We start from the raw sequence: 23,430 nt of genomic DNA, 5'->3' as shown, positions 1-23,430 counted from the left end.
CTGTAACCACAACATGAAAGAAGTCAAGGGGTGTCAATACTTTCTGAAGGCACTGTACATCTGTATGGTCCCTCAGTCAAGTATTGCCTTTCAAGAACAGATTCAACTTCAAAGACCAGGGAGATTTGAGACAGTCTCATGAAGACTGGCAGTGATTGGTAAATGGTTAATAATAACAAATCAGACATTGAATACATCTTTAAGCATGGTCAAGTTAATAATTATGCTGTGGATCATGTATTAAACCACCCAGACACAAAGATACAGTCATCCTTCTGAACTGAGCTGAAGGACAGGAAGGAACCTGCTCAGGGATGTCACCATGAGGCAGTAGGTGATTTTAAAACAGCTGTGGCTGTGACGGGAGAAGACAGAGGATGGATCAACCACATTGTAGTGACTCCATAATAATGACCTAAATGACAGAGTGAAAAGAAGAATACAAATATACATAACACAAATATTCCAAAACATGCATCCTTTATTATCACAGGACTGTTTGGCCTAAATGAAAAGCCTCATGTTTGGGGCAAATACTACATCACTAAGTAACTGCCTCCTTATATTCAAGCATGGTGGTGGTTGCATCATGGTATGGGTATGCTTGACATCCGCAAAGACTGGGGAGTTTTTCAGGATAAAAAGAAACGGGATGGAGCCAAGACCAGGCAGAATCCTAGAGGAAAACCTTCAGTCTGCTTTACACGAGACACTGCGAGAGAAATTCACCTTTCAGCAGGACAATAACCTACAACACAAGGTCAAATTCACACCGGAGTTGCTTACCAAGAAGACAGTGAATGTTCCTTAGTGGCCAAGTTACAGTTTTGACATAAATCTGCTTGAAAATCTATTGGCAAGACTTGCACTAAAATGCAAGGGGGTGAATACTTATGATAGGCACAAAACCCTGCACGTTGGCCACCCTGCTCTAGTCAGTACTGTTACATTGGGTTATGGTAACTAAGGGTCCCTACTGGGGTCAATAATACTCACAGCTGTGGCCCATGGCCTTGTAATCCTTATCCTCCTCATCATCTTCATCAGTGTCCTCAGATTCAGACTCCTCTTCATCCTCAGAAACCTCCTCTTCTTCAGTGTCCTCGTTGTAGTTTCTAGAACCACAAGTAGCCATTAGTATTCTATGTTAAAGAGCATTCATCCAATTGGTACCCAACAACCACCCAACCAGCGTTCTAGCAAAACAGTCTTCTTTCTTTACACGCCGTAAGTTTGGAAGAACATTTGAAACTAGGGGCTGATTTGGGGGCTCATCAAATAATAAAACACTAGAGTATTTTCCAAGTGGCTTCTACAGTACCATCTTCAGATTGAAACGGCTTGCTCGTCGTGTTTGACGAGGAAACAGAACGTTTAGACACAGCTAAGTCTTTAATCCTCCAGTGAGGTAGTGTGTTATCGTGTGACCCCCTACCTTCCGCGGGAGCAGCGTCTTTGCATGGCGGGCTGGCAGGCGGGGCACAGCCACTCGCCCTGGGGGATACGGTAGAGGGCGGGCCGCAGACAGAACAGGTGGAAGGCCTTGTTGCACTCGTCACACAGGATGAGCTTGTCATCCTCACCTGAAGGAAGGATGGAGGAGAGATCATCATCATCACAGACTCAGTAAATAGTTTAGGCCTACACTGTCATTAACTCTAGACAATGAAATGTGTGTATGTGTATGTATACATACAGTACCAGTGTTTGCATGCAAAAGCTACAACTGAGCAAACGAACAATGCCTGTGCTGCATCCCTCACAGCCCAGGACCCACAGCTACAAGGAGTAGGGGATGATATGGGATTGGGCCAAGGAGCTGCCCTGAAACATCCAAGGTGATTTGGCTAGGGCTCAATTTACAATGAGACAGCTGGTCAAACCCCCAAGGATAAGGGTTCACTCATTAGCTCTACCAAAACAAGGACTAATCAATGTCTTTCTGCCTGTTCGAGAGGTCTGACTCGAAGGCCATGAACAAATTTGCTCATTTATACTGCAAAGATTCATTTAGTGCAGGGGTGTCAAACTCATTTTGCCCTGTGTGCCGCATTCGGTCTTCACCGAAGTCCGGAACGCCGCACTTAAAATTGATTACATTCCTCTGTGTCAAAATGCTAAAAATATTGTCACTATATCCATCGCTTTAGGAATTTTCTATGCTCCCGACTGTCTAGCTTTCGTTTCGATGAATGTAGCAAGCTACACAGAGTAAAACACACTTCACTGCACCTATCAGGTGTATGTGACAGGGAAAAAATCTATTTTTAAAAGAGACTAAATGTAGGTGATTATTTCTACACAGTTTCAATTTAGTTTGAGTCATTTCAATGAATGGGGTCGCGGGCCTTGTTTGACACCCCTGCTTTAGTGGAATGCAAGGTGATTTGTGGATCGCCAAAGTCTTCACAGCACCTTGCTCAGGCAGATCATCTTCAACAGGCAGAAAATGACAGTCAAATGCTGTAGTGTAGATCAGGGTTTACCAAACTCGGTCCTGGGGCCCAACCCAGCAGATTCAAATAACCAACTCATCAGCAAGCTTTGATTATTTGAATCAGCTGTGTAGTGCTAGGGCATAAAACTAAACTTGCACCCAGGGGGGGGCCCCAGGACAGAGTTTGGGAAACCCTGGTGTAGGTGACTCAATACTGTGAAAGGTTTTCTTGACGAGGCCTTGGGGCACGGTGCTCTACCACCACCTAATGATAGATTTCAGCACTACATATATTTTTTGGGGGATCGACTTTAGTGTTAAAATTAGATCCACTTTTAGGATACTATCTGCAATTGTTTCTTACTAATTGGCATGTCCTTTCCATTGACACCATTTTAAAATTCCCCCTTCAGTTTTCGGACTCCCTCACACAGCTCCAGGACGTTGAGGATCACCCACCTTTCCTGCGGCACACCTTGCAGCGTGCGTTCTCTGCCGACATGTCCCACTTGATGCAGGCATCCAGCATGCCCAGCAGCACGTGCATCCGGGAAAAGGTCTGGGCCTCACGGATCGCAGTCTTCCATTTCTCTACTGCAGTTGCCACCTGCACGGCAGACAAATTACTATTTATATATTTTTCTATTATGATATTGATTTTTTACTGAAAATTGTGTTTAACATGCACTTTAATTAAACATTTATTTAATTTGAAAAGAAAGTCCTCCTAAAGCTCCACTAAGCTTGGGTTTGAAGAAGCCCTTTAAAACCAGATCAAGGATCAGATTACCCTAGCTTCAACTTATCCTTAACCATTAGCCGGATGAAGAAACATCGGACTCTGGATCAGACGTTAGTAATACCCCTTTCATATACAGACACAAATCCCACTTTTTTACCATAACATCTTTTATTTATATCTGAAAGGGGTAGGGGGTAAAAAAAACACGGTACATTCCAACCCACCTCGAGACCTAGTCATGAAACCTGTATTTTCAGACCATGTAACCAAAAAACTGGTAATGGGTCTATGAGAAAATATACATTTTATGCGGGTAAATTCAATAACACTATTGTTTAACACCTTCCTAATTTGAATTGCAAAACAGGCCCCATGGTTTAACCCTCCCCCCCATCCAAATTGCTGTTTACGCACCGATATGTATAACAGGGGTTATACTGGCAAGAACATTGTAAATAAGGGGCTGTTTGAAAGAGGGTTGCCTTGTTTTTATTACAGGTAACGATGTTATCTGTCTAAAATAGGTATTACTCACCCTGGCCTCCTCCGCCAGCTTCTTCTCCTCATCCACCTCCTCAGTCTTTCTGCTCTCCTCCCCTTCCTGCTTCTTCTTCTTCTTCTGCTTGGGGGCCATGAAGCCCTGCAGGAACTTCTTGATGACACAAGCCTGGAGGGTGATGACACACTCCCCAAAGTCCTTCAGGTTCTCCAGGTCACGCACCTGAACACACACAGAGACAGGGGTCAGGGGGGGAATGGTCAAGTTCAGAGGTCATACTCTGCTGGATGTGCAAGGCACAAAGACAAATACAGGTAAATGGGCATTGAGGAAGATCTTGATAAGACGGTAGATACAAAATAATGTGTATGGACATTAGTTTTTCCTGACCATATGACCTGATAAGTGATCAGGAAAAACTCCTGATTCAGAACATGTGAATTGATTGTATGAATAGATACCTTCTTCTCAAACTCATCCATGCTGTCGTCCATGTAGCCCAGGCCGCCCTTCTGGAGGCGCGAGGCCACCTCGATGACGTCGCTGCGCAGGTACTTGAGCAGCTCCTGGTGGCCGTCGCAGCTCCTCAGCCCTGGGTTCCCCTTGCGGGCCAGGTTGATAGAGTGGAGGATGTCCTGGTACCTGTCAGCATACAACACCCAGTCAGTCAGACTTGCTCACGCACATATACCTGATCCATGTAACCTAACCAGGACAAACTCTGGGCCATTTGCATAAATAGGACAAGATAAAAAAGTGTGGAGTCACTCACAAAGCAGTCATTGGGTGAGTGAGTGAATTTGTGGAGGGTGTGTAGAATGTAAGGCTCCTGTCTCCTCACCTGACTTGCAGCTTGGTCTTCAGCTCGCTCTCTCTCACACCCTGCGTGTGGAGGCTCTCCACCAGGTCATCGAGGTCCCGCGGAGCATCACACACAAACCTTCAACACAAACATAAGCTTGGCGTAAACACATAGTATATCATAGCACAAATATAATAATCCGCTCTTTGGTGTAAGTATCATTTCAACATTGTTATTGAATGACAAAAAAAAAAAAAAAAAAAAAAAGTTGTGTCATTTAGCAGACGCTCTTATCCAGAGCGACTTACAGTTATCAAGTCAACCAATGACCATCTCTGCCAGTGAGTTTCTTACCAGAGGTTCTGTCCCTGGTTGGGAGTGGTGGTTTCTATGCAGACGCAAGCTGGCGCCCCCTGGTGGGCTCCCTCGCTCAGAGCACCATCAAGACTGCCACCGTCCTCCTCAACATCTGCAGGACCAGCAACAGAACAGGGTCGTGTTCAGTAGCCACAAAACCAAAGAAAGTGAGGGACTATCTGAACTTAACCAATAAGAAAAGCTTCCTGTTGCACTACGTTTTTCTACGGTTGCCCTTATGAATACGACCCAGGTTTAATGCTGCAACAAGACCATCTCCTACAACTAATAATATCAATAAATTATATTTAGGGGTTCACAGCAAAGTTGTGAAAACTATTGTTATTCTCTGAATAATTTTTTTTCCCGTTCTCCCTGACATGGCATAGATTGTTAACTTTTTTCTAAGTTGGCACACAGAAACTACAGGGCCATGAGTAATTTGGTCAAAAAGAATGGCACTGTTATAAGCAGTCTCACTTAAACCCTCATATATGTCGCCCTGTTTGACCTAGAGACTAAACTTTGTATGTAGGTGTCTTTTACATGCTGAACAAATTTGCCTTAAGAGCCCATAAGGTCCCTCAGGATCGATTTTCCTCCATCTTGGAAAACATCTCAAATTCGGTATGTAGGCCTCTCTTAACTTCAGGGTTCATACACATTTTGACAGATGGAATTTTTAACCAAATTTCCATGACCAACCGTTAGCGGCGTCTCTACGTGCGTATAAAAAAAGTTGAGTAATGTGTTATTGACACAGAGGCTGCTCTCTGATCCCATGTACCATCTCCTGTCGTTGTGCAAGGAACTTAACCACCCCCCCCCAAAGTAGAATACCAGTTAGGCAACTGTATAAAAACACATGTGGTCAACCCTCAGTCTGGAGAGCTACTGGGTGTGCAGACCTTTGATCAAGCTCTGCTCAAACAGAGGGGGACTGGAATAAAAGCCTACACACCCACTAGCTGTCCTGTATAACATTGCAACATTACAACCATAACATTGCAACCAAATACGTTATCATTTTGAAATAATTCACTCATTTAATACGTCAAAGATGAAATGGCTATAGTAGGCTACAAATCTTTTCATTAAGCTGAAACAAGACCACACATTTTCTTCAGTAAATGTACCTTTTAGTGTAGTCATATTTATATTAGCTACCTTAGAAGTGTTTACTTTGCAGGCTGACTAGCATCTAATGAGTTGCAATGTCCCATACATTGGATGGCCAAATCAACTGGAAGTATCTACAAAACAAGTTGAAGCCACATAATCAAAAATAAAAGGCTACATTTAATATCCCCCCCCCCCCCTAATATTACTGTTTGCGATTCACAAATGATTTTGATTCACATTCGATTCATCACGATTTAACCAAATCCCAACTAATACAATGGCGAAGTGAATCGTTTAAATGAATCAACTTTGTATGGCCTTATTCGCAAGTGTCCGTGGATTTTTTTGGGGGACATGATGAAAACATACACGCTAATAATTGCTAAACAGTTAACTACAGGGTACAAGATTTGTTTTGAATTGGCTACCTAGTTATTAGTCTGTTCTCTATCATATTTATAGGTTTTATATAGGCCTACCTGCTGCTGCAATGTCTCTCTCTCTCTCTCTCCTTGAGCAACAGACCACTGGTCTCGCACGCAGGTGATGCGCGCAACCACAGACGCGCTAAAGTGTCATTCTGATATGTTGATTTTTCTTTGATTCATACAATATTTAACTGTGCCTAAATAAATTACATTAAGATAAATTATTAAATTAATTTCCATGACTTTTCCAAAACTTTTCCAGGCCTAGAAAACATTTCAATTCCATGACTTTTCCAGGATTTTCATGAAGTACGAACCCTGTAACATACTATGAGAAAAGCTAAGGGATTGGTTAAGATAGCGATTCCCAAACTAGGGGACACCTGATATAAAAATGGGGTTGCGGGAGATGTTTGCTATACATGTTGGATTCTATTCTCGAGGACATATTGTTCGGTCTCACGATTCCCAAGCATGAAACTGCACAGAGGAATCAGTGTGCTGCGTCACTATATTGACAAAAAACAGCTTCCATGGGATCGAATGGTGGGCTTTTGTACAGATGGAGCTCAATCTATGGCGGGACGGCGCGCAGGCCTCTGCACTCTAGTTATGAATGTGTCTCCCTCTGCCATATGGACGTATTGTATGATACATGCGACTGGCAGCACAAGAGCCGAGCACAGAACTTGGGAGATATACTGCAGCAGGTAACTTAAATTGTAAACTACGTCAAACCACATCCACAACGCGCACGCCTGTTCGCAAAACTATTTGGAGATATGGGATCAGAGCATGACAATGTTCTATTTTATACCGAGGCTTGGTGGTTATCGAGGGAAAATATTTTTCACATTGAGAGAGGAAATTACTTGGGTGACTTTCTATGAAAATAAAATGTGTCTCCTTGCTTATGTAACAGACTTATTTGGGAAACTGAACACAAGCATGCATGTGTTTTGCTTCCTGACTCAAAGGGAATAAATAACCTGCCGTCTCCCTCTGAGCATTAATGCCACTTTCAAAACAACTGGGAACTCGGAATTCTCCAACTTAAGTGCATTCAAGACAACTGGGAACATGGAGAACAAAATAACTAGCTCCGACTGGGAGAAATTGTTTTGAACGGTCATCCAACTCAGAATCTCGGGCCGCTTTCTAGAACTCAGACTTTCTGACCTGAAGATCACTGACGCCATGATTTGACCTTATTTTTCTGAGTTCCCAGTTGTCTTGAAGCACCATAAAACTCATGGTACCCTTCGCCAGCTCATATCTGTGTGAAGCTGGATTCAGTGCTCTCGTCTGCATTAAAACCAAACATCGATCCAGGTTGGTTGTGAGGGCAGAGATGAGGTGCGCACTGTCGACCACACCCACTGACTTTGACTTAGGTTAAGAGGTGGCTGAGTTATTAATAAATAAGGAAAGCACATTTTACATGTCTATTTAAATCCACTCCACAATGGCTTATCAACTTGAAACTAAGTTTGGCATTGAGATCTTTAAAAAATAAGGAAACTATTAACAATTCACCTCGACTATGCTCAAAATAATCATTTAAAAAATATTCTCATGGACTAAAAGTCACATTTACTCCAAATGTGGTATTTTGACTCATTACAATACCAAAAGAATTTAAGAAAATAACGTTGACGTATTCAAAGATTGCCACACTATACCAGTATATGCATATTAGCACATACGCTAATATGCTAAATATACTTCCAAAGTCATCTTCTCATGAACCATTGAACCAAATGACATGTAGGCCCATGGTACAGGTCTTACCTTAGTTTGAGAAAAGCTAAGAGATTGGTCAAAAGATGGCTGAGTTACATTTAAAACCACTGTAAATCCACTCCACAGTGGACTATCAACTTAACATCGCTGTCACGGATGTCCCTAAGACGAACCACAGTGAATTTGGTATTGATATCTAAAACAAGGAAACTATTAGCAACTCATTCTTTGCATTTGTAACGCTAATGCTCAAAATCCTCTGCAATCATCTTCTCCTCATGAACCATTCGTCAGAGTCACTCCAGATTTTGTATTTAGACTCATGACTGCACATAAAGATAGTTCCTACATGATTGAGTGCTTGCTTTGTTATTCAACTGATCTTGTGTCCTTTCTGTAATCATGTGAGGCCTGTTCATTGCTGCTCACAGCTATATTTATCAATTATTTGTCTTTACTCTTCTGGGACATGAGGCACTAAACATAGCTAGTGAAGAGTATAAGCTGTACTTACTAGTACTAAGGTTTGCAGACTCAGCTGTGATGAGTGTACTAACTCACCATTAGTCTCCTCTTTGGTGGCCTCCTCGTCCTCAGGCTCGGCTGCAGCCTCCTCCAGGGGGAGGGTGTAGCTGTAGTCAATGCTGTCATGCACCCAGCCCTTCTCTATGTACAGGCCAGGCACCACATCAGAGAACAGCCAGTACCTAACACACAGACACAAAGAGTTGGATGGTCAATACCGACGGTAATATAAACCAACAGTGACATTAAATCAAATGTATGTGGTACAACAGTTTACATTTTACATAGTTGTCGATTCCTAATATATCCAATGTCTTGGGACCGTTGAGAATGCATGCACTAAACCAGAGCACTTATATGCATGTTTCAAGAGTAAACTGTAAATAAAACACCTAAACCTGTTGTGAACCATTGAAGTGTGCATGCTGACCTGTTATGGTTTCGATCAGTTCCCAGTGGGATTCTCCTCAGCACCAGTTTGGCTTTGGTGATGCCGTCCTGGAAGGCCCTCTCTGCTGCAGCCTTCTGCTTGCGGACACGCTCCTCCTCCGCCTCCTTCTCCATGCGCTCTGAGGGGAGACAAAACAATTATTTGAGCCAATTATACTTTTTTTTTCTAGGCACATCATTCATAACAGAGCATTCCCATTGCATAAATCACCTAAGCAACCAGGGACTCTGAGCATTGTTTGGCTCAAATTCAACCATAGATATCTTATCCTTTCCAATTGTCCACGATGAAATCGGGGAGAGGACTGTGGCTCTGTCTCCGTCTGATAGTACGTTAGTCACACATGATTTCAGACCGCATTGGCCCCATTTTGACGTAACTTGTGTGAATGATGAGTCTTACCATAGAGATATGGCATTTACAAAATTACACTGATTGGCCAGATGGTGGCAATGTAACAAGAGATTGAAAATGCAAACTTTGAAAGGTCAAGCTCCTGACTGATTGATCTACAGTCATTAAATTTGATACATAGGTCCCTCTCCTCATAAGGAACATATTTGAATTTGTAAAAAACACTTAAACGACACTCTTCTGGCACCGAATGACCGATCTGCTTGAAACTTGATATGTGGCATCTATGGACAAAGGGTCTCAACGCAATATTTTCCAGACTAGTACCTAAAACATGGCCCGCTATTGACCAATAAACTTTCACGTGGGCGTGGTCTGGCACAAACGCATATAAATCAGTCAAGGATATTCATAATGTAACAACATTTGGTGCACTTGTTGCAAACACTTTCAAGACACAACATATGCAAGAACATTCATATCGACCACACGGTTGCGCTATAACGGACATGTTTATATCTCTTGATCGGTTTGGCACAGAGTGATGAAATTTGGCACACATGCTCTGGGATAAGAGTCTAGCTAACCCACGCGAACGCAAACACCACTGGCCCGATTTTGACAAAACTTGAGTGAATGATGCGTCTTGCCATAGAGATCTAGCATTTACAAAATTACACTGATTGGCCCAAGCGGGGTGCTGCATCATTCGTGGGGGACGACATGTTTACTGTTGCCTTGTTAAGAAATATTTTTCTATGACTAGTGATGGGAGTATTTCCTAACCACGTGACATGACAAGGAAAACTGGCCCTGTCTAATGACCTACAACACGTCCAGCTGTCCTTACCCTTGTTCTGTCTGTCCTGCTCCTCCTTTTCCTTCTTGGCCTGGATGGACATCAGCCTCCTACTCTTCACTGTACTGATCATGTCTTCCGGCTCTGCGGCCACCGGCTCTGCTTTCACCTTCTTCACATCTTTCTTGGCGCTACCCTCCTTCTCCACCTTGGTGGTGGCTGACGGCGTGTCGCCACTGGCAGCCTCCTCGCCTTTGACCTCGGCTTGTTCCTTGCGCCGCTGCTTCTCAGCCCGCTTGCGATCATTGACCTCCTTGAGCGAGGCCAGCCTCTCCTTCCACAGCTCGGCCGAGCGCTGCTGCATGGAGTCCACGTGGTCCTCCACAGAGTACGTCATGAGGATGCGGTGGCACAGTGCCACCAGCAGGCTGGCCTTCTCCGTCGATGTCAGCTCAAACACCTCCACCGCCTCCAGCCGCTCGAGAAACTCGCTGCTTACCACCTGGTCGAAGCCCCCTAGGGGGCCCCAGTCATCCCCCACGGAGCCCTGGCCCGAGTCATCGCCGTGGGCGTCGCACGGCCGCAGGCACAGGCGCACGAGCTCCGAGACAGAGTGGAGGGTGAGGGGGATCTCCGACAGGGGCATGTCCAGCTCGCTGTAGCCCTCGGCCAACTCATCCTGCAGCAGGGTCTGCAGCAGCACCACCAGCACACGGTTCAGGTAGAGGAAACCTGCCTTCTCCCCGGCCAGAGCCTCCATCAAGGCCACTGCTGTCACCGGGTACTGGTCATCGGGCATTAGCAGGCCCGCGTAGCAGTTGAGGAAGTCCGCCACCATGGCCACGTCTCCGAACAGGGAGTTGGGAAGCCCCTCTGGCATGTCGACCAGCTTGAAGACAGGCAGTGCCTTGCCGCCCTCGATCTCCAGGTCCTCATAGCGGCGCTGTTGCTCACGGCGCACCTGCAGCTCCTTCTCCCGCCGCTCCTTGGTCTTCTCCCGGAGCTTCTCCTTGATCTCCTCGCGCTTCTTCCTCATCACGTCCTGCTTCTCCTCCTCGCTCATGGCCGCCCATTTCTTCTTGTGCTCCAGCAGCTCCCAGCGCTTCAGGACAAGGTCGCGGAGCTCCTCAGGAAGCCGGCCCTGGTCCTCAGGCGAGAGGGCCTTGGCCGCCTTGGATATGAGACATGACATGGCGTTCCTCTTGTCCTCCTTGCCCTTGTTCTCCTTGTAGTAGCGCAGCAGGTGCAGGGCCATGGGGTGCAGGGGCTTGCCCAGTTTGGGGGTCCCTGGGCCGGTGCTCCGGGCTCTCTTCTTGGGGCTTCCAACAGAGGGAGGGCTCTTGGCCAAGTCCAACAGGGTCATTTGCTTCATCTTGGGCTTCTTGGCGCCACCACCCTTTTCATCCTTTTTGGAGGACGCCTTCTGGCCGCTCTTGCCGGGCGTCTTTTTGCCAGTAGCAGATTTCTTGTCTCCAGGTTTTTTGCTGGATTTTGGGGAGGAGAGGACAGAGGCCCCACCCTCTCTTTTCTTGGGGGTTCCGGAATTCTTTACCTTCAGAGGCGAGCCATTCATTTTCATCTACAATATAAATGGATGCATTATTGATTCAATCCAATGCAACAGACTAAATATGCAAATTCAATTGAAAAACATTTAACAAATTCTCAGATTCTTTATGAAATCACTAAGCCAGCTAAAAATATATGCAAATGAGATTACATCAGCATGTATCAAATTTGACAAACCTGCATGTGGCCCCAGATTGCTGGGCTCAGGGGCATGCCGAGAGAATCCTTATTTTTCTTCTCATTCCCCGAATTCACTCCTCCCGGGGTGTTCGAGGTCTTCAGCTTCTTACTGGGTTTGCCCTCCATTGAGCTCAGGCTCTTGCGCTTGGTTGAGACTGGATTCTCTGCGAAAAACTAGAAGGCAAACAAAACTACTAGTCACATATTTAAAAACTAATATTATATAAAGACATTCACCCCTTTAAAATATTCACACCCCTTGACTTAAGTTGCATGGACACACTGTGTGCAATAATAGTGTTGAACAAGATTTTTTAAATGACTACCTCATCCCTGTACCCCAAACATTCAATTATCTGTAAGATCCCTCAGTCGAGCAGTGAATTTCAAACAGATTCAACCACAAAGACGAGGGAGGTTTTCCAATGCTGCGCAAAAGGGCACCTATTGGTAGATGTGTAAAAAAAAAAAAAAAAGCAGACATAGAATATCCCTTTGAGCATGGTGAAGTTATTAATTACACTTTGGATGGTGTATCAATACATATTACTACGAAGATACAGGCGTCCTTCCTAACTCAGTTGCCAAAGAGGAAGGAAACCGGTCAGGGTTTTCACTATGAGGCCAATCAATGGGGACTTATTTATGTTATGGGTATGCTTGTAATCTTTAAGGACTGGGGAGTTTTTCAGAAAAAAAGAAAGAAAAAGACAATTGAGCTAAGCACAGGCAAATTCCAAGAGGAAAACCTGGTTGAGTCTGCTTTCCACCAGCCACTGGGAGATTAATTCACCTTTCAGCAGGACAATAACCTAAAACACAAGGCCAAATCTACACTGGAGTTGCTTACCAAGAAGACAGGGAATGTTCCTGAGTGGACGAGTTAGTTTTGACGTAAAAAAATCTATGGCAAGCCCTGAAAATTGTTGTCTAGCAAAGATCAACAACCAATTTGACAGAGCTTGAAGAATTTTGAAAATAATACAATCGGCACGATCCACGCGTGACAAAATCTTAGACTAACCCAGAAAGACTCACAGCTGTAATCGCTGCCAAAGGTGCTTCTACAAAGTATTGACTCAGGGCTGTGAACTAATTTAAATGAGATATTTCTGTTTTTCATTTTCAATAAATTAGAAAAAACATCTAAAAACATGTTGTTTTCACTGTCATTATGGGGTATTGTGTGTAGTAGATGGGTGAGAAAAATATATATTTTCAATTCAGGCTGTAAGAACAAAATGTGGAATAAGTCAAGGGGTATGAATACTTTCTAAAGGCAATGTATGATGCTGTTTTGTCTTAGTGTTGTATTTTACCTACATGTTCATCACATAATCCAGAGCTCCTACATCAACAGGAGATTATGTGGAGGTTTTTGGACAAAAAAGAACGTACAAACCACATATAAATCTAGGTTTACCTTGTGTGGATCCAGGAGGAAGTCGCTGAATTTGCTGGGTAGGTTGAACTTCTTCACCAGTTCATCCTCCACCACCCAGGGGGCCGTCTCTCCCATCCCAAGCCGGAGTGCATAGTGGCGGATGAAGTAGCGCATGATCTCCTTGGTTGGAGGGCGCTCAGTCCGGAACAGGCTGTCCACTGGGACATCACTGATGACCTGTTGGTGTAGGGTTTAAAAATGCATTTAAATTACATAACATAGATGCCAGTGTTGTGTTCATTAGAGCATGCAATGGAAAAACATTTAAATCAATTTGGTAACAGGAAGAAAAAAATGTGTGTTTCTTATTCGACAAGTTCCGGTAGCCCCTTCCTTTTTCAATCCATTTTCTTCCATTGTGTAACAAATGAACACAACCCAGTTACATAATACATGTACACTTGATGGCCGGAGGTGAATATACATTTTAAAGCAGTGGAGAGGACACCAACCTTGTCCTCGCTGATCAGCTTCACGTCGTACTTGTGTGGCAGGAACTTTGGCATCACCCATCTCTTCTTCTCCTCCTTCATAGCGGTGGGCGTTTTCCTGGGGGAGCGCCGTGCTCGGTCACCTAATGGCAAACAAGCACACAGTATATTTTAACACTCATGTCAATTTTTTGGATCAGGCCTGTGTGGATTCTACGCTATTTTTGAATGTACATTTTAATTTAAAAAATGTTCATCCAGGTTTGTCTCTTTAATATGTGAACACAGCAGTATCTGAACTATCCCAAATGTCTTAAAGCTCAATGTGCTGTGTTGTAGGGATGTGATAAAACTCATTCCATGGAGGGCCTAATGTCTGCTGATTTTCAGTTTCAATTAGGACCTAGACAACCAGGTGAGGGGACTTCCTTTACTAAATCAGTGACCTTAATTCATCAATCAAGTACAAGGGAGGAGCGAAAACCCACAGTCACTCGACCCTCAATGGAATGAGTTAGTTTTTTAAATTTTATATTCAATTGTTGTGAAGAAGGCATCAGGGCACCCAAGAAAATCCAGCAAGCGCCAGGACCATCTCCTAAAGTTGATTCAGCTCCGGGATCGGAGCACCACCAGTGCAGAGCTTGCTCAGGAATGGCAGCAGGCAGGTGTGAGTGCATCTGCACGCACAGTGAGGCGAAGACTTTTGGAGGATGGCCTGGTGTCAAGAAGGGCAGCGAGGAAGCCACTTCTCTCCAGGAAAAACATCAAGGACAGACTGATATTCTGCAAAAGGTACAGGGATTGGACTGCTGAGGACTGGGGTAAAGTCATTTTCTCTGATGAATCCCCTTCCCGATTGTTTGGGGCATCCGGAAAAAAGCTTGTCCGGAGAAGACAAGGTGAGCGCTACCATCAGTCCTGTGTCATGCCAACAGTAAAGCATCCTGAGACCATTCATGTGTGGGGTTGCTTCTCAGCCAAGGGAGTGGGCTCACTCACAATTTTGCCTAAGAACACAGCCATGAATAAAGAATGGTACCAACACATCCTCCGAGAGCAACTTCTCCCAACCATCCAAGAACAGTTTGGTGACGAACAATGCCTTTTCCAGAATGATGGAGCACCTTGCCATAAGGCAAAAGTGATAACTAAGGGGCTCTGGGAACAAAACATTGAAATGTTGGGTCCATGGCCAGGAAACTCCCCAGAACTTTAATCCCATTGAGAACTTGTGGTCAATCCTCAAGAGGCGGTGGACAAACAAAAACCCACAAATTCTAACAAACTCCAAGCATTGATTATGCAAGAATGGGCTGCCATCAGTCAGGATGTGGCCCAGAAGTTAATTGACAGCATGCCGGGGCGGATTGCAGAGGTCTTGAAAAAGAAGGGTCAACACTGCAAATATTGACTCTTTGCATAAACTTAATGTAATTGTCAATAAAAGCCTTTGACACTTATGGAATGCTTGTGATTATACTTCAGTATACCATAGTAACATCTGACAAAAATATCTAAAAACACTGAAGCAGCAAACTTTGTGAAGACCAATACTTGTGTCATTCTCAAAACTTTTGACCACGACTGTACTACCATTACTGTACCTCAATTCCACCTCGCAAAGTTTACATTTCCATCTCATTTAACTCCTCAAAGTATTGCCATACAAGACTACGCTGCTGTCGCTTGCCATTTTCCCCCAACTTAACGACGATGACTTAGCTGTGGCGAGTCGACTCCAAAATAATTGATTCCTCGACTCCCATTTCGGAGTGTCTAAGATTTGGTATTTTTGAAACGGAGGAGACTGATTAGTTGCCGTACTTCCGAGGCCAGCGGAGAAGCAGAGCCTTGCGCTTTAATGCTCTTAGTTGTTGCGTAATTTGACCCACTATGCTGTTTACTTTACACATCTACTTCATATCGCTGAGTCCAGTGGCGACCTGTCATTCAGGGCAGGTGGGCCAAGAGTGTGCAAAGCTGTCAGCAAGGCAAAAGGGTGGCTACTTTGAAGAATCTCAAATATATTTTGATTTGTTTAACACTTCTTTGGTTACTATATGATTCCATATGTGTTATTTCATAGTTTTGATGTCTTCACTATTATTCTACAATGTAGAACATTTTTAAAAAATAAAGAAAAACCCTTGAAGGAGTAGGTGTCCTAACTTTTGACTGGTACTGTATATATTAGCTATACAGTGGGGGAAAAAAGTATTTAGTCAGACACCAATTGTGCAAGTTCTCCCACTTAAAATGATGAGAGAGGCCTGTAATTTTCATCATAGGTACACGTCAACTATGACAGACAAAATGAGAAATAAAAATCCAGAAAATCACATTGTAGGATTTTTTATGAATTTATTTGCAAATTATGGTGAAAAATAAGTGTTTGGTCAATAACAAAAGTTTCTCAATACTTTGTTATATACCCTTTGTTGGCAATGACACAGGTCAAACGTTTTCTGTAAGTCTTCACAAGGTTTTCACACACTGTTGCTGGTATTTTGGCCCATTCCTCCATGCAGATCTCCTCTAGAGCAGTGATGTTTTGGGGCTGTCGCTGGCCAACACTGATTTCAAATCCCTCCAAAGATTTTCTATGGGGTTGAGATCTGGAGACTGGCTAGGCCAATTCAGGACCTTGAAATGCTTCTTACGAAGCCACTCCTTCGTTGCCCGGGCGGTGTGTTTGGGATCATTGTCATGCTGAAAGACCCAGCCACGTTTCATCTTCAATGCCCTTGCTGATGGAAGGAGGTTTTCACTCAAAATCTTACGATACATGGCCCCATTCATTCTTTCCTTTACACGGATCAGTCGTCCTGGTCCCTTTGCAGAAAAACAGCCCCAAAGCATGATGTTTCCACCCCCATGCTTCACAGTAGGTATGGTGTTCTTTGGATGCAACTCAGCATTCTTTGTCCTCCAAACACGGCGAGTTGAGTTTTTACCAAAAAGTTCCATTTTGGTTTCATCTGACCATATGACATTCTCCCAATCCTCTTCTGGATCATCCAAATGCACTCTAGCAAACTTCAGACGGGCCTGGACATGTACTGGCTTAAGCAGGGGGACACGTCTGGCACTGCAGGATTTGAGTCCCTGGCGGCGTAGTGTGTTACTGATGGTAGGCTTTGTTACTTTGGTCCCAGCTCTCTGCAGGTCATTCACTAGGTCCCCCGTGTGGTTCTGGGATTTTTGCTCACCGTTCTTGATCATTTTGACCCACGGGGTGAGATCTTGCGTGGAGCCCCAGATCGAGGGAGATTATCAGTGGTCTTGTATGTCTTCCATTTCCTAATAATTGCTCCCACAGTTGATTTCTTCAAACCAAGCTGCTTACCTATTGCAGATTCAGTCTTCCCAGCCTGGTGCAGGTCTACAATTTTGTTTCTGGTTTCCTTTGACAGCTCTTTGGTCTTGGCCATAGTGGAGTTTGGAGTGTGACTGTTTGAGGTTGTGGACAGGTGTCTTTTATACTAATAACAAGTTCAAACAGGTGCCATTAATACAGGTAACGAGTGGAGGACAGAGGAGCCTCTTAAAGAAGAAGTTACAGGTCTGTGAGAGCCAGAAATCTTGCTTGTTTGTAGGTGACCAAATACTTATTTTCCACCATAATTTGAAAATTAATTCATAAAAAATCCTACAATGTGATTTTCTGGATTTTCTTTTCTCAATTTGTCTGTCATAGTTGACGTGTACCTATGATGAAAATTACAGGCCTCTCTCATCTTTTTAAGTGGGAGAACTTGCACAATTGGTGGCTGACTAAATACTTTTTTTCCCCACTGTATGTTACCTGTTTTGCATGTTATTTTGTCACATAGTCACATAGTTTGCAAACAATGCAATTTTTTATTTATTTTTATCATTGAGTTAATAAAGCTGCATACAAACATGGTCTGGCACGCATCTACATTTTTTGTTGTTGAGTTTGCCCCACCAAGATTTACATGCTAAAATCACCACTGGCTGAGTCTTCCTTTAAATTACACAACTTTCCCCAGGCTTTTATAGCCTATTGTCTAGTTAAGGCTATAACACAGAAAATAATGTTTTGTGATAACTGCACTGTAATTAAAAGTGTGTGGGAAAAAACAAAAAATTATTAGGGATTTTTCTTAACGTTAAGGATCACAATTTCTTTTAAAAGTTCACACGCCTCTACTGTGTTATGGATTTTGGTGTAGGTTACCCAAAATCTAATACTTTTATTTGTTAGCACAACATGTCCCAAAAGGTGCTGTACTCACTGAGGCTCTCTCTCCTGCTTTCCCTGGGGCTCTCCTCCTCTCTGGGCAGCTGTTGTTCCTTCTTCTGGTTCTCCTGGCTGGCATTCTCCTTGTCGCTGGAAGGAGAGTCGCAGGCTCCCTCTAGCTTCTTCTCCGACGTCTCCCCCTCATCGTTCCCCTCAAGACGGTGTATCTTCACGACCTTAACCCGCAAACTCTTTTCCTTCCCCACCTAAAAATCCCAAAAATGAATTGGGGAAGGGGGGTAAAAAGATATTTCAGATCAAGTATGTGCAAAAATTTGTAAAATATGTACAATTCCAAGACAGTCGTGAAGAGGGCACGACAAAGCCTATTCCCTCTCAGGAGACTGAAAATATTTGGCATGCATCTTCAGATCCTCAAAATGTTCTACAGCTGCACCATCGAGAGCATCCTGACTGGTTGCATCACTGCCTGGTATGGCAACTGCTCGGCCTCCGACCGCAAGGAACTACAGAGGGTAGTGCGTACGGCCCAGTACATCATTGGGGCCAAGCTTCCTGCCATCCAGGACCTCTATACCAGGCGGTGTCAGAGGAAGGCCCTAAAAATGGTCAAATACTCCAGCCACCCTAGTCAGACTGTTCTCTCTGCTACCGCATGGCAAGCGGTACCGGAGCACCATCTCTAGGTCCAAAAGGCTTCTTAACAGCTTCTACCCCCAAGCCATAAGACTCCTGAACAGCTAATCAAATGGCTACCCAGACTATTTGCATTGTCCCCCACCCCCTCTTTCACGCTGCTGCCACTCTCTGTTTATCATCTATGCATAGTCACTTTACCTACATGTACATATTACCTCAACTAACCTGTGACCCCTCACATTGACTCTGTACCGGTACCCCCTGTATATAGCCTCACTACTGTTATTTTACTGCTGCTCTTTCATTATTTGTTATTTTTAAGTTATCTATTTTTTACTTTACACTTATTTTTCTTAAAACTGCACTGTTGGTTAAGGGCTTGTAAGTAAGCATTTCACTGTAAGGTCTACACCTGTTGTATTCGGCGCATGTGACAAATAAAATTTGATTTCATTTTCTATCAACATATTTTCCATTAACAGTATTTCTTCCACCTTCATTGACTACTATCTCACCACATGAAAACAAACATTCACAGCATTCGACCAAAATAAAAGAATCTCACCAGAAAGTCACATTCTTCGTCTACGGCGTACTTAGTGAGGATCTCCACCCAGGCCTGGTCCACCAGCTTGTCCAGGGAGACCGTGTTGTGATGAACCATCTCCAGGACGGGCTTCTCGAACCATAGTGGGTACTCTTCCTGAAGCCTGGACATAAATCACTCATGTCAAACATCTCATTTATCTAATTAAGCAATAAAGCATGAGGGGGTGTGGTATATGGCCAATATACCACGGCTCAGGGCTGTTCTTAAGCATGACGCAACGCAGAGTGCCTGGAAACAGCCCTTAGCCGTGGTATATTGGCTATATACCACAAACCCCTGAGGTGCCTTATTGCTATTATAAACTGGTTAACCAACGTAATTAGAGCAGTAAAAATACATGTTTTGTCATACCCATGGTATACGGTCTGATATACCACGGCTGTCAGCCAATCAGCATTCAGGGCTCGAACCACCCAGTTTATAACACTCAATAGAAAATACAAGCAATAAACAGTCTTCTTATACTAACTGATTTGGGTTTATTGGTGCACTTTCACTCAACTAATTTTGACAGATGGTGGCTTATTGTAGCTATTGCTATTTTCACTATTCACACTAAATCGAGTCACCTGCAAATGCTTTCCGTAATTCATAAACATGCATGCAGCAGTCCGAGCTGAGGAATAGATACAAATGGACATGCCTCAATGCAAAACAGACTGCTTGGACCACCAATGCTTATCCTATCTGTACAGTGTACATAACCACTTCTCCAGAAGGGGGAGCCAATTCAAACAATGGCTTCCCTGCCTGGTATAAATAGACATCTTTAAATACGGCTGCTGATCCTGCTTGGCCTGCGCTGAGGGTGCAGGAGGAGCACAGCCTGTCTGTGGCACTACTCTGAGGTCATTCGTGTACACACGGAACTCACAAAGCTTCATGCCCTCCCACAGCGCAGCACTCAATACCACAGCAGCCAATCTGGACACGCTATACTGAAACGTATCAAATGAGAGAACCTAGACCTTGTCTATAAACAATCCCTAATCCAATCCCTTCAGATGTACACAAGAGCCTAGGGGTTGGGGGTGCTAGGGGTTGTTTTTGGACCAGGCCACACACTTATTTTGCACCCTCCTCTATTCATGAAATAAAATGAAGGCATTCTCCCAGTCACTGGATTCACTAGATTCCAGGATGACTCAATCCATACGTCCTGCAAATAGAAAAGAAGGAGGCGCGCGGGGAACATCCAATAACACAGCTGTGAATCATGTGACCTTCAACGGGAGTCAGTGAGCTGTGTGTGCTACAGATGGAGCTGCACTGATCTTTTTAGCCTCTGTATGTAATGATGATTTATATTTATTTTGAAACAGAGCATTTTTGCTCCTCACAGTTCAGTGACTTCTTGCTCCTCTTCCCAGGCCTCCTTGTGTGTGAGCTGGTTGCTGCCGGTGCTCTTGCATGTCCAGATGCGTTCGGCGTATCTCTGCAGGCGCGCCTCATACTCTCTGTAGCCATTTCATCAGGATAACAACATTTATTCCCCTCAAATGATCATACAGTCTCATAGTGTGAGTACTTGGATACAGGATAGGCACAGCCACTTAGTCACTTGACTCAGTTAGCTCTACGGCATACCCAGAGAGACCCCCCATTCATAATTAATGAATAAATCAGGTTAGCAGCAATTGATTTCAATTATTAAAAGGCTGGGTGTGAGGGACATCCCACACCAAGCATAGATTCTGGATCCTTTCATAACAGAGCCAAAGTGCAGGATAATCCCCAGTGTGCTCCAGCTGAAACTAAATCTCACAGTGTTCCTCTCTGTAGGGACTAAGCAATGTGTTAAGTCACGTCCTGATATCAGTAGGACTTTGGCATCTATAAACCCAATGGCTATAGGCTAGATGTTAAGCAGTACAAACTTTACTCATTATAATGCACTGACTGACAAAATGCAGAGCACAAACGTTTTGGGTTGATGATGCTTTGCACTGGGATAGTAGTAGTATTTAGGTTTGCTTACAGGTGGCTCATAATTTTCTGCATATCAGATATGGTTATTGTACTGTACCTTTAGACTAGAGACAAAAAGTGGGGATGATGGCCTAGTGAGTTATGCAGCCTCAAGGAGCAATACATTATGTCAAACTCACGTGGGGCACCAAAACACTTCTGTATCTATTGGTAGTAGGGCCAGGGGACCTCAAAACAATGCATTGAACTGCATTGTTATTACAAGGCTAAGCAACCTGAACGATGCCTTTTTTATATCAATCTGGCATGCCAGGCGGCCATGCATAGGCTACACTTGATTGGAAAGTGATTCATGTCACGAACACGTTTGCCTTTCCTTACAAGTCATATTACAACCGTTGTATTTCCAACAAGTCAAACTTGCCAGTTTGATCTGCAAGTTAAATCCGACCGATTTGATCATGAGCTAGTGTCAGAAGAACTGACGTGGTGTAATCTGTGACGTTATCTGTCCTTACTTAGCGGTGTACTCTTCAATCTACTCTGTAAAGTTAGCTAGCTATGTTAGGAAACGCGCCACCGAGGCGGCATGACAAACGCAGAGACCGTGAGAATCACCCAAACCAGTTATGCATAAATCAGCTAGATAGATTGCTGGATTGTGCAATTTTCAAATAAATAGTAGTTAGCTGCTGTTCTGTTTGTCTAGCTAGTTTAAAAAAGAGAGCACAACTTTGGCTACGAAACATAGTGAGTGACTGTGTGCGCTTATTACGATAGGCAAAACAATCCCAAAGAAGCACAACAAATCCGACATAGCTAGCTATTTCGCTATTATTAAGCTTCAGAAGCGGAATAACATTGAAAACACGATGTTCCAATTAGTGTGCATAATGGTTGTGCTTTGACAGTCAGCTAGCTATCTGGCGAACTGAGTCAGCTTTGCCATAATGTGAAAGGATACTCTTTGTTCCTGAAGGCCTCCTTGGTGTGTTCGATGATGTAGACCTCCTCCTCTGGGCCTGGCGGCTCCGCTAGCGGCTTAACCAGCGGGTAGGGTTTCCGGCCCAGCAGTGGTGCCATCCTGAGTACGAAACGGCAGCGATTGACGTCTTCAAGAATAAAAGTCCTAGCACAAAACTACGCAAAATATGACAATATGGCCTTAGCATGTAGTCAAGTATCCAAAAGATATTCCAGGAGCATTCAACGTGTAGCCTCTAAGTTAGCTAGCTGACCTAGCAAGTCGGCTAAATCCTCGCTGCAAAACAATAACACAGCACTTCTTGCTAGCAGTCAAAAGCACATCCTTGTTCTGTTCGCCGGTAGTTGTGTCATTGTTTATCAACTCGAACTTGTCAAAAACAGCTGTTTAAAAATGTGCAATTATAATGGACTCTTCGGGTAGGCTATCCAGAAAAACTTCTGCAAGCTTGTCCGAAAGGAGGATGGAGAGGCGAGCTGACAGGATTCTCAAACTTGCCGCAACAGCGGAGGTTCCCGTCTAGGGGTCTGGCGCGCTCTCTACACTCCGGTCTCCAAAGACTAGGCCTCTTCTCACGGAGCTAATTTTTTTGACTCGCAGTTTCCGTCCTTGAAAGTTGAAGTTGTTACAATGATAGTAAAGGGTTGTAATAACTTCATTGAAATATGCAAGAGGTTTACGCCTGGGTTGAAAAAATGGCGGGAGTTCCCGCCCGGCAAAAATTCTGCACAACCTCAAAACTGAGTTTCCCCGGCAGCAAACAGTGTCTTATGGATTTATCCCGCCCCTCTCTCTTTCGATTGGTCTAACAAAGAGCGATCCTATTGGCGCGTTCTAGCATATATTTGCATATATTCGTCAGGGAACGCCTACTCTGAAGTGCGCGTGTGCAATAACGCAAATCGCCCTTGCACTCCTTCAAAACAACGCAATTTTTTTTTTTTACTTTGTCAAATGGTAAAATTTACTAAACTTAGTCCACTCTTTTTGTAACAGATTTTAGTTTTGGCAACAGAAAACTGTATTGAGATCAAACGCGTTTCATCAGTGAGCAAAATGTCGGCCAAAATCCATCTCGCTCCATCTTCTCCATTTGCCGGCGACTAGGCTTTCTCTCATCGCCATATTTGGTAGTGAGTGGAAACGCCAACCGGAT

General features: G+C 44.0%; 1 protein-coding gene across 1 annotated transcript in view; it reads right to left on the bottom strand.

Annotated features, from left to right (window-relative positions):
• The window catches only part of LOC121567539 (tyrosine-protein kinase BAZ1B), a 28,538-nt gene extending 5,483 nt beyond the window's left edge, over positions 1 to 23,055 (bottom strand). Inside the window, exons 1-17 of the mRNA XM_041877663.1 lie at positions 22,254 to 23,055; positions 20,701 to 20,817; positions 19,316 to 19,460; positions 18,146 to 18,356; positions 13,905 to 14,026; positions 13,432 to 13,629; positions 12,006 to 12,182; positions 10,311 to 11,838; positions 9,086 to 9,224; positions 8,692 to 8,837; positions 4,835 to 4,949; positions 4,520 to 4,618; positions 4,140 to 4,320; positions 3,715 to 3,900; positions 2,897 to 3,044; positions 1,436 to 1,583; positions 997 to 1,115 (exon numbers count right to left, since the gene is read on the bottom strand). Coding sequence (XP_041733597.1) covers positions 997 to 1,115; positions 1,436 to 1,583; positions 2,897 to 3,044; positions 3,715 to 3,900; positions 4,140 to 4,320; positions 4,520 to 4,618; positions 4,835 to 4,949; positions 8,692 to 8,837; positions 9,086 to 9,224; positions 10,311 to 11,838; positions 12,006 to 12,182; positions 13,432 to 13,629; positions 13,905 to 14,026; positions 18,146 to 18,356; positions 19,316 to 19,460; positions 20,701 to 20,817; positions 22,254 to 22,372 — 3,898 coding nt within the window. The 5' untranslated portion in view covers positions 22,373 to 23,055. The remainder of the gene's footprint in view (positions 1 to 996; positions 1,116 to 1,435; positions 1,584 to 2,896; positions 3,045 to 3,714; positions 3,901 to 4,139; positions 4,321 to 4,519; positions 4,619 to 4,834; positions 4,950 to 8,691; positions 8,838 to 9,085; positions 9,225 to 10,310; positions 11,839 to 12,005; positions 12,183 to 13,431; positions 13,630 to 13,904; positions 14,027 to 18,145; positions 18,357 to 19,315; positions 19,461 to 20,700; positions 20,818 to 22,253) is intronic.
• Positions 23,056 to 23,430: the final 375 nt, after the last annotated feature.

This window comes from Coregonus clupeaformis, chromosome 6 (genome assembly GCF_020615455.1).
Source record: "Coregonus clupeaformis isolate EN_2021a chromosome 6, ASM2061545v1, whole genome shotgun sequence".
NCBI lineage: Eukaryota > Metazoa > Chordata > Actinopteri > Salmoniformes > Salmonidae > Coregonus > Coregonus clupeaformis.
The sequence above is the reverse complement of the archived record's forward strand: the minus strand, read 5'-3'. Positions and strand labels throughout refer to the sequence as shown.